The sequence below is a fragment of the Embiotoca jacksoni genome, unplaced genomic scaffold (genome assembly GCF_022577435.1).
Source record: "Embiotoca jacksoni isolate LCO1_2020_lvr unplaced genomic scaffold, fEmbJac1.0.p SCAF_3, whole genome shotgun sequence".
In the NCBI taxonomy this organism is placed as follows: domain Eukaryota; kingdom Metazoa; phylum Chordata; class Actinopteri; family Embiotocidae; genus Embiotoca; species Embiotoca jacksoni.
Window position 1 is genome coordinate 8,215,744 of NW_027185381.1, and position 12,086 is coordinate 8,227,829.

Here is a 12,086-nt window from a genome sequence, read left to right on the forward strand (position 1 = left end):
CCTTTCACAAACATTGAATGTCGCTCATAAACGTGTTGGTGGTCACTGTTTGCTTTCTAATGCAACACCGCAGACACACGCCTACACAAAGAAACCCAGAACCAGCCCAGTGGCAACTACAACATCATGCCATGCCCACATATTTAGACCATATAGATATAAAGTGCACACTCTTGTCTACATAAACACATCTCTGAATATAGAAGTTCACACAGGACCTGCAAGCATCAAGCAACAGACACGTGTGTGTACATTTCAGCCCCAGATTCTGACGTCACAAAACTCGAATCAACTGTTCTCTGCACCGCAGACGCACTGAGCATCACACAGTCAGAATCTGTGCATCAACCACCAAATGCATTAAATCCATGACAGGCAACATAGGTGAAAAAAAACGTGCACTTACCATTACACATCTTCATAAGAGTCTGTTGTCTCTGTGTTTATAGCTGTTAGCCGTTACTGCTTCAGAGGCCGCACTTCAAACATCTCCGCTGATTCCCAAATAGCAGTGGGGGTATTTATTTTTTTTAAGAACTGGACCTCTTGGGAATGTTTGCAAACACAGCAATGCCATGTATTTGCACACTCGATGAGCAGCTCCTCTTCCTCATATGCGTAAATGACGGCAGGTGTTTGATCTACAACTTCATGACACCTGTTAACATCACCATGTATGAGGCCTCGTAGCTGCTCAGTCACTCTCGCTTCCAGGTTTTGACTGAGTCTCCAAACGCTGCCTTTTATGGAGTAAAACACCCGACACTTATGTATTACTGAGTCACCAAGACATTGCGCTGTGGCCATCAGGAAGTAGAAGTCAGGTCAGAAATTAAATGCGCTGTGCCCATTGGCTGAATCAGGTCATCTGTCTTGGCTTCACGTCTAACATCTAACATAGCCGAACTGATTTATTTTATTAATATATTTTTTTCAAATCATAAATTATATAGAATATTATAGAATTCACATATTAAAAAAAAAAAGAAAGATGATTGATAATTCAAGGATATGTCTTGTGGTTGCTACAGCTACCCGGGTTCAGCTACAGCACCCCTCAGCCCTCCGATAGAGATAAGTTCACCTAAGTTCACCTGAATCGCCTTTGTTAGGAATTTTGATGCCATTGCTGCCAAGTTTTTGGAATAGATTTTATGGCAGCATATCGGACCAAATGACTTTACATTTTAAAATAATAATAGCCTACGTATCGTCCGAGATTATTGTGAAAACTTGCTCCCGCAGATCGACACTGAATCCTTTGAAATTCAGAGCCTGCAAACTGCAGCCTTTTGGTATTGTTGACCTGTATTCTTTAAATTGCATTCTTAAACTTTATTTGTCTTTGGGTTGACGATAAAAAAAAAAAGTAAAAAAAACTACAACACAGGCTGTTGGGGATTATTTCATTACAGGGTAGAGAGGTGTGTTGCCCCCCCCCAGCAGACTCCAAACTCGCAGTGAGCCACTCGCCCCATCACGTTGTGAAACAGTGTAATGGATCTGCCTTTTCTTCTGCGCAGCATTAAATCCGATCCCCTTGATGCGTGGGGAGAGCAAAGTGAATTAGAGATTGAGGCGGCAGGCTGATTCACTCCCCTTCACCTCCCTCCTCCTCCTCAAACCGAGGCCGAAGTCGAGATGGAGAAGAAAAAAAAAAAGAAAAAAAAAAAGGAGGAGACACCGAAAGAAGATATTTGAAAAGCTGCCACGAGTTCCCTGTCACACCGCCTCCTGCGTGGATTGAGCCGTGCTCTTTGTTATCCACGGGCATGAATACTGAGTGGATGTAAAGAGAAAAAGGCCCAGGAGAGGAAAATAAAAGAAAACATTGGGGCATGTCTGCATCTGCTAAAAGCCAAACTAAAAATAACTCGGTCTACGAATTTCCTCTAGTAATTTACCATGATAACGTCAACTTTTAATACTGATAAATACTGGATCTTTAGTGTAATATTTAGTAGCCTAATTGTTATCGAGAACATTATAATCATTGACCTATAAAACCTTCCCGAGAAAGGAGTGAGTAATATAGGCTACACAACTTTAAAACGACATTTTTACTTCAATCTTGAATTAAATTAGGACCACATTGGCATTTTCAGACGGTTTGGAGGCCTTCGATTTTAATGCATCGCCGTTTCTTTGTTTTTTTTTTCTTCCTTTTTTAATCGGCTGCATGGATTTTTGTTTTTTAATGTTGTTTCATTATTTTTATATTTCAATCTGTGCTTGTGCTGTAAAGATCCTTTGCCGGACACAGTCACACCTTTTACGTCTCTGTCTACCCACTCCACTCATCCACACTCAGTGGAGGGGGACAGGTGTCCAACAATCAAACAACTATCCATCCCCCACCCATCCAAAATACGCTACACACACACACACACACACACACACACACACACACACACACACACACACACACACACACACACCGTACCAGACACTCATTAAGATCCCGGAGAGCAAGCAAAATTTAGGCATTTTGACTAAGTGTCTTCATTAATCCGAATGATACTTCTTTTATTGTGAAATAAATGCAAAGCCTTGTGCCAGAGACCTAAAGCTCAACAGGCCCGAGCGTCAGGAGGTCAGAGCCCAGTTTGAAACAAAACATATTCAAGTTAAAATCATTCAGGGCGACTCGTTTATATTATTTTATGTTCTACAGTTGAAAATCGTTAAATTAGGGCGCTTAAATGATTCAGAAATTACAAACACAACTGCAGGATACTAAGTTAAATTTAGTTTTTGTTTTAAAGCTGAATTTAAAACTTGGTATTAATGAGACAAACAGAATTACATTTGCACTTTGTCAATAATTCCTTTTTGACAGTTTTGGTCTGCAGCTCTTAAACATACACAGACCTGGATTCAGGCCCTATTCGTCACGCTATAGGTTTAAAAAAAAAAAAAAAAAAGAAGTGTTTTTCAGGGAGGGGGGGTAAAGGGGGTCAGGGAGCTTTAACTCGGTGACAAAGCCTCATTTGCAGGTCAATGCGATGGCACACTCGCCTCTCCTCTCCATCCAGCTCGCCTTTGTTCCCTGTCGCCTGCGCCGATGCCAGATGGTCATGGAAAATGCTAATTCCCCCTGGCTGATTTTCCTCCTTTCTATATTTAATTGCAGTCTTTGCAGACTGTCCCGTTAATTGAGTGTTTTGAGTAGAAAATGTGTTCTCTGAAAATATATTTTTGGTTGCTACATTAGCACTAAACCCATGAGCATCTATATAAGTCAAAGTGGCTGCATCTAAATTATTCAGATCCCTAAAGCAGCAACATTTTAGATGAAATATTGAGGTATCCTATTTTAGTTTGGGCTGACGGACTATTATTGGGAATCAATAAGATTATTTGCTAGAATTAATAGCAGATTCACCTGTATGCCAATACATTACCTTTTAAACTCCACAACATATCATATGTGAATCATATATACAACTTATTCGTTCCTTTTTGCCAATCTTGTGTATTTTTATCACCCAGTTTCAAAATAAGTGCTAAATATTAAAAAAAAAAATACTCAGCATTCCTGTTTCATTTTTACATATTTTAATGAGAATAAATGTTAGAATTTAAATGACATCCAACTATTAAAAAAACAATCAAATCTGTTTATTTATTTAAAGAAATCTATAACCTATAGTTTTAAATAAAAAATAATTCATTTCTGAAAGGATTATGGTGATAACTGGCTATAAGATCAGTTACATTTTTATTATGCCACTGAAAGCAAAACATATAATATACTGATGACATGGAAATCTTGTAACTGACTTATTAAAGCAAATAGATAATATTTTGCTAATGACTGAGACAAATGAAGCTGGATGTGAGGTAAAGGTCAGATGGGGGACTGTAGGGCCCGTGAGGCTGGTTCTCTCCATCAGCAGCTGGTTGTTGAATGATATCCTATTATAGAAGGCATGTTAATGAGGTCTGTATGTTAGCTGTCATCTCTTTCCTTTATGTCCATCATACATACAACAGGGCTGAATTAAGTCATGATTGTCATAATCTCCTCTATGGAGGCTGTTTAAACTGTAAAACTCTATCCAGTCGCATAATTCTTAGGCCTTGGAGCTCTTATAAAGTCATAACATGTCTCTTATTTTTCATTCTAGTTTGATTAAAACGATTAACTATTTAAAATACAACTCCAATGTCATTTTTGTTTTTTTATCTGCTTAAAGAGAAGCTTGCTGTTTGCTTTTCAGGCCTTAACCTCTGACCTTTCCCCGAATGGCTCAAATTCAATACCTTTTTTTGAGAAAACGAACTACTTTTGGTTCTTTTTACTGGGACAAATTTTATATAGTTACACAGCTGTAGAGACAAATAAAGGAAGATGACCCCTTTAGCACGATGCGGGGGACTGGAGCCCCTGAATGTGTCCAGTCTCCAACATAGAGGGGACTTCATTAAAGTAACACATAAACAGCTGTTGTCTTTAACATGTAAACTATTGAGAATTTAAAACTGCACTGAATGGCCCCGCAGCTCCCCGTGGGCATATGGGCGTTAATTAGCTGGATATAGCCATAGATTAATTATAATATTTTTTTTCGTCCATTCGTATCAATAGAGCAGCCAGACAAAGTGTCTTTTGTTCTCTGATGCAGGACATTCTGTGGCTGACTGAATAGGTCTTGGCTATGTCTACATGGATTTGCCATATGGCAACAAAAAGGAAAGAATGGAGCCGGAGAGCGCTTTGTGTTGGAAATCAGAACAAGCTCCGTCAGAGCTTATGGCTGCATAGAACTGACAAAGTCACTCTGGCCATCAAAAGTCTCCATTTTTATCAAAACATTCATGTCAGACAGTCAAAACTATTCACACCAATGGAGGGACTCGTGGAAAATTATGAAACGAGACTTTCTTACTTCCCGTTTTCTGCGCACTGACAGAGAGCCCAGGCCCAGTGCGCATTCAGACGCTGCATTTTGGCTTCTTTCAATTAAGGGTAAACTTGCAAGTATGACCTGTTGAATGGTTTGTTTCAATAGACGAGAACAATTACAAAGACTAGTAGTTTTCTTTTTCCAGCTCTGGCAGGTGGCCTCCACGCCCGGTGTATCTACGGCGGGGTAAGCAGTGTGTGTGAGTGGGTCTTTAGAGGGGCTTGTTGAGTGCGGGAGGATGTGGGGGTGTCTTCGTGGCGGACAAAGCGGGGATCCAAAGGCAGCTGCTGCTTCTTTAGAGGGACGAAAGGGCCTTTAAATCCTAGCCTATATCCCGCAGCTGCCATACTGCCTCAAGGCTGCGCGTCTGAATGCGTTTTCACCCCGCAAAGGTCTGAGCCCACAGAGGCAGATACAGGCGGAGCGCAGTGGGGAAAAGGACCTGATCAGACTGCGGAGGCAGGTACATCAAATATCTGAGAGCGCATCACTGACTCTTGGTAGTCGGGTATTTGTTGTGATACTTTAAGGGCCACGACTGGAGCTTTAGTTTCATAATACTGCTATGTTTCCCGAAACATGATCCAGATCCGCGTCAGAAGCAACCAGACAACACAAAGACGGCAAAGTGTCTTAACACAGTTTCAGTTTCTAGACCTCTTTTAACCGCTATAACAAAAATAAAATAAATAAATAAATAAAAAAAAAACAAGAAGCAGGCTAAACTGGACAAAACACACAAACAAATGTACTTAAAGTTGAAGTGAAATATTTATTCCAATCTTTTGCAAGACATAATTAGGGCACTTGTATGAAAACACACATAAAAACGTCTCAGAGACACAAAGAAACCTATTTTTCAAGTGTGGACTACTAATGGGAAGCTACATGATTGCAAAATATCACAATAACAAAACGTAAATAATCAAATAAAATATGCCCTTTGGCTAAATCAACAAGGCATTTAACAAATATAAAGAAACATAAATAAATCTTAAGTTAAAATAGACTTAAAAATATACATTTACAGAAAAAAAAAAAAAAACAGAACAGAAATAAACATTTATAAGCTATTGTCTCTATAAAGCTGTACACTTTTGGCCAGTGTAGACGATTCTTTAAAAGAAATTTAGGATTGCACAGATGTTAAAACATTTAACACTGTCGAGTGGCTGTATGCAAAAGCAACAATGAATGCTACATTTTGTACTGGATAGAAAGTCATTCGGCGAAAGTTCCCTCTCCTCTCCTCTTCCTCTCCCCAAACCGTTTAGTCCTGAGAGTCTTGTCCGGTGCTCAGGCTGCTGCGCTCCGCCGGTGATCGCACCGAGCCGGCAGCCGACCGGTCGGACTTCTTTGTCCCCCCCCCCCCCCTCCGGGGTTTCATCTCGTCTCGTTACTCCAGCGTTTAAGTGGCGGAGTTTCCCCGAGATCCTCAAAACGCGCAGGTATAACTTTTTGTGCAAAAAAAAAAAAAAAAAAAAAAAAAAGAAAAGAAAAACACCTGGGGGGGGGGAGGAAGAAAACACGGTGAGTTTTCTGAAGAACAGACGTTCCGAAGAAAAAAAAAGACGGCGAGTCAGCTCTCTGAGGAAACAGGAGATGGAACCTCGGCAGCGGGCGTCACCCTTTTTACCCAAAGCCCTTTTCCCGCCACATCGTGACGCACATCCCCCTCCCCCAACCACTAGTGTTACTACAGCGACTACTATCACTACTACTGCGATTTCACCAGCGCAAACTCTCCCCACCTCCCTCCACCCAGATAAGACCGTCTGCGCTTTTTTTTTTTTTTTTTTTTTTTTGGCTCACGTAATCCTCAGCAATTAAAGCGTAAAAACCCCACAACAGAAATACGAGGGGAGTAAGGCGGCAAATAGTCTAAACACAACCGACAATATTTAACATTTTTGACTGTCTGGGGTGTAACAAATCTAAACTGTTACATTGGCCTTAAAAAAAAAAAAAAAAAAAAAAAAAAAAACCGAAATCATCAATTTTAGAAATCATAATAAATCTTCATACCTTCAACGTATCCTTTTTCGTGGAGTTTGTTCCACCGGTATCGGAGACTTGGGAAGATGGCAAGAGCTCGTTTCATTCGATATTCTGTCAGCAGCCCTCCTTCGTTTCACGAAAAAGTCTGTAGGGGGAAAAAAAAAAAAAATAGTTAGGCACATAAATCCACTCGGGATGAAATTACGCACGGAAAGGAGCGGAAGATACGGGGGGGTAATTTGGACACTATAGGCCGCAGCTCTGAAGAAAAGAGCAAACCATGAGATTTAAAATGCCTCTTATTCACCTGTGATGTGTGTGTTGTTGTCAGTAGTGTCTGTCCTCTTGCGTCTAACACACGGGACCTGTCTGTGAGTCGGCTTCCCTGAGTTGAGCTTGTCAGCGCGGTTCTCCTGATTGACCTCGACTGGGGAGGGAGTGCTGCTGCTTTCGGGCACGGCCAAGCGCTCCAGTACATCCATATGAGGGCTCTCCGGGACAGCAGAGTCCGAGGAGACTTTCTGCTTCACGGGTGTCTCAGGCACCCGGGTCCTCTCGTCCTGTACAGAGTCCTGATAAAACGCCGGGGTGTTATCCACGGGCACCTCTTCCCACTCGTAATCCCCATCCAACGGGGTGTTGGCCTCGAAATTAAAGTTCCATCTCTGCTGGTCCCGCTCGGATATCTCCCGCAGCTTGGCTTTCACCTCCCGGTTCAGTTCGTCGTGATCCACCGGTCCAAAGAGGTTGCGGCAGACGCTGGTGCGTCTGTGGAGAGGGAAGGTCCTCCTGGCCACCAGCCTCTCCAGCGCGCTGCTCAATAACTGGACGTGGGACATCGCCAAAATCTTTCCAAAACAGCCCCCCAAATAACAAGACGTGTACGGCTGGTTGATCCCCGATGAGAGCGTAAGCTATCAGGTCTTGTTGTTGTTGTTGTTGTTGTTGTTGTTGTTGTTGTTGTGCCTGAAGTGTGTGCGTCTCCTCCACTCGCTCTCTTTACACCTCGCAATTCAGTTTAAATGTACCTATCGTGGTGTGTCTCGGAGTATATAAACTCACAGCAAGTCGTAAATCAGAGCAGGCACCTCAGACGACTTGCTCATTGGTTGCCTCAAGTCCAACCCTCTCCAGAAAACACGCACACACAAGCCCCACCCGGTTTTCTCATCTCCTTGGCTGTGCGCCGAGCAGAGCGCAGCGTTTGGAGTTTTCTGCCAGTGTCAACCGCGAGCGGACTTTCCCGGTGTCAGCGGGGAAGTGTTGGAGCTGCATGAGCCTTTAGGTACTTTTAAAGCCCGCTTCCATTTTCGCTTTCTCTTGGCATTTTCGGAGCTGTGCGTCCGATCATACAATGAATTGATCATATTACACTGGGCCATATGACAAGCGTATTAACAAGTTGAACATTTTCATTAAATCAGGACTAAGTGTTGTTGTTGTTGTTGTTGTTTTTTAAACATACAGTGAAAATCAAACAAATGTTGGAGAAATTGAACCTCGCCAAGCTTCTGTCCAATAATTGACCCTTCAACGTTTCCCAACACATACTCTGTTTCCACACACATTGCCTGCCCCCTTTCTTTCTGTCTCTGACCACAACAACACTGCCGATAAACTCCACGGGTCATATCGTATCTTCAGTTAGCAGTCTGCAGGGATTTAGCGCTGAGAGCTGCTTTGGTTTTACGCACAGGAACAAAGCGAACAACAGTAATGGAGGCCATGGTCGTACAAGAAAATTGTTTTAATGTAGTCAAAAGCCCAGCTGGGGCACTGTTAACTTAAAAAACAAAATCAAGACTTTTTAGCCTTTTTCATCCGAATTGTTCTTCAAGAAGAATTATGGCCTTTAGTCGTTTAAAGAGAATATAATACAACAAAGTAGTGGATTACAACCTTTTACCATTTCATATTCATTTTATTGAACTGAATATTAAATCAGCAGTTGTGACACAATCGTCCTGTTACCACTTATATGTGTGCTTGCTTTCAGGATGATTGTTGGTAGACTGGTAGTTGAATTTTAATTAATTAATAATAATTCATTATTCATGATTTTGTATGTACATTCAGATCACCGTTAGCTAGCATATTCTGATTTTGCAATTTACCAGAACATTAAGATTAATATCTCTGCTGTCCTCAGATCAGAACAGTCGGGGGAGACGGACAACGCCTTTGCAGTGGATGATGGGTACACAGCGCCCCTTAGTGGTTTAAATCGAAACTGCTGCTTGTTAAAAGAGCAAATCCAGTAGATAGATGCCACTAAATAAAACACATTTATATGTAAATGAACAGTTTTGATCAATAAAACTCATTCAATCTGGACTAGAGTAAAATATTTTTTATAGGTATAACTGATTTGATAGCTATAACATACTGTTGCTGAAGAGCTTGATCCAGTTAAATCGACAGCAGGTTAAAGTACAATGCGGAGAAGCCTTGACCATCGTGTAAGTCACATATAGGTCGAGATGTCACAGTTTATCTGTGAGTGTCATCCCAGTCACATGAAGAAAAGGATGGAGAGAGTGATATCAGCAGCCTTTCGTCGATGACTCACCTACTCCACCAGCAGTCAGGCGTTCTCCTGCTGATGTTAAGTTCCTCAGGTTGGTCGTGTGATTCAATCATCTGTAGTCACGCTACAAAGGCTTCCTGTAGTCAAACTGCAAACTCATACATTCTCCACATGATTAGATGATTTGATCTGCTCAAGGAACATCAGTTTATTCCACCCATCCGTCTTTCATAAGGAAAAGCAGGTTTTCTTGATTGTTGCTGTTCATCAATAATGATGACATTGACAAGATCATTTTTGAATGCGTTAAACTGAGCTTTGATTAACGCCACGTATATCTGATTGTTAGGGCCATGCCTGTTGGCTCTAATTAAAAAGATGAAACAGAAGCTCTCAAGAGTCTGTGATTGAGCCAGACAGGGATCTCTGTGTTGTGTGTTGTCTCCCTCTAGTGGTGATTGTTGCTTATTAAAATGTGTCCCTTTTTATTTAGGGAATGTCTCATTAATCAAATAAAGCAGATGTAATTTAATGAAACAGCTTCAGTTTAATCATATGAGTGACTTTGTTGAGGTAATTTACAAACCAACACACTTGCAGTGGTGGAATGTAACTAAGTAAATTTACTCAAGTACTGTACTTGAATACAGTTTAGAGGTACTTGTACTTGAGTATTTCCATTATCTGCTACTTTATACTCACTCCACAACATTTTAGAGGGACATATTTAAATTCCTTCTTCACCGTATTTTCAAGGCTATAGTTACTTTTCAAATCAATATCTTAGATGTAAACTAAATGATTAAATTGGTAATGTATGAATTGTTCATTAGACTATTCAGCATCATGTGTTGAAATTTGCGATACCATGAAAACATTAAAATGCTGCCTACATGTACATGTCAATAATGTAGGTAATATAGGTAAAGACCTATAAGGCCATTTCCAGGGCGTTGCAATCCACCCCACCCCCACACGGACCACTCACCTCAACAAAGTGATTCTTTTGCATCACCACTGGGTACTGGACAGGATAAAGGTCATTTCATCCCACAATCCCATGCAATACCTATAAAACAGTTTCCCCTGCATGCTTCCCCTAAGCTTGAAGTTGGCAACCATGAGACAAACTCAGCTGGAGGGATTTCCTGGAAGAGTTAGAGACTATTTCCTGCCTAATGAGCCACTCCACGTATGAGTGTAAGCTTATCAGACCTTTCTAAGAGATTGATGGAAAGAAAAGATTTGTCTCTTCCTCTTGTTTGCATTGTGGCTCCGGAAAGTCTCTCGTCAAGCAGGCTCCGAAAAGTTTCTTTGGGCTTCTCTCTTATTTGAAAGTGATTCCTTTTTGTTTTACTTTCCGCATCTAATTGACGACTCCCCTGTGTCCTTATCTTGTGACCTCCAACCAACTCAGTATTACCATACGAAAGCAGATACAAAGGGAATGGGGGTGACTGTCAACTGTTTGTCACACTGAATAAAAGCTGGCCTACGGAGGAGTGACTGGGGCCCTTTTTGCTGGACACCTCTCTTTGAGGGTGCATGTATGTGTTCCTTTTTGCAAGAATAAATGTTCGATGTGTTTGATTTTGAACCAAGCCTCTGAGTAATTTTTCCAACAGAGATGCGTAAAACAATGAGCAGTGCAGGCAGTGTGGCATGACTGCAATCAAGCATGTTTAACACAAGCAGTTGGTCCATTGCACATATTGTTTAAGGAGCTGTCCATTGCTGTCAGCATTCAGTGAGCTCTGTAGGTATTCCTTTAGTGACTACTGGCACATTATATATCAGCAAAAGAAAAAAGATTTTATGAACACTTTAAAACACTTTAAAAATCACATTCTTTATTCACCTTCCAAATCCATCACCCTGCATCCACATGGAGCATATGTTCTGAAATAAAGTCACTCAGATCATTTTATAGAGATTCACAGTTCAAAGAGGTGAAAATGGTGCTAAGAATGTTTTCATACTTTTGCAGAAGCAAAGACTGAAATTTCACCATGTGCTCCTTGGAACGAATTTATGCTTTTTCTTTCCAGATAAGACTTCAGAGCTACGTGCGTTTGTCTTGCTGACCCTTGAACTTCTTCTAAACTCCGCCCCTCCATTATTTTAGCTGTAAGAGGCCTTTTAAGGTCTTAGATTTGTGCTGTGTGTTTCATAGTTTTTAAAGTTTCATTATAGTAATTAAAGAGCAGCATGCTCTGCTCCAGATTAACAATAACAGACAGATTCAAAGGAGCAGCAGTGCTCAAAGGGTTTTTATTTTTTACTGCAAATTTTGTTTTAGTATCCATGCAGTTAAGTATTATAAACTGGTTTTAGACACACAGTCAAAGCCTCAGGCTACTCATTCTACTCATTTACCTTTACAAAAATAAAACTTCTGTTCTTGCAGTTTATGCTCTGTTTGTTAGGTGTCAGTGTGCCTCATCCAGCCTGCAGAGAAGGAGCCTGTAGTTAGTAGAATACTAATCACATAAAAACACACACACACACACACACACACACACACACACACACACACACACACACACACACACACACACACACACAATAACAGGTGACAATAACACATGCCTGTCTTCCTTTTTTACAACACAAACACAAAGCAATGTACAAAAAAAAACCACCAATGAGAT

General features: G+C 41.0%; 1 protein-coding gene across 1 annotated transcript; it reads right to left on the minus strand.

The window, feature by feature from the left end:
- Window positions 1-5,662: 5,662 nt before the first annotated feature.
- cdkn1cb (cyclin dependent kinase inhibitor 1Cb) lies at window positions 5,663-7,935 on the minus strand. The gene is made up of 3 exons (XM_069163426.1): window positions 7,216-7,935; window positions 6,936-7,053; window positions 5,663-6,414 (listed from the first exon to the last, which is right to left on the minus strand). Exons 1-2 carry the CDS (start codon window positions 7,745-7,747, stop codon window positions 6,938-6,940), a joined length of 648 nt encoding a protein of 215 aa, XP_069019527.1. The 5' UTR covers window positions 7,748-7,935; the 3' UTR covers window positions 5,663-6,414; window positions 6,936-6,937.
- Window positions 7,936-12,086: the final 4,151 nt, after the last annotated feature.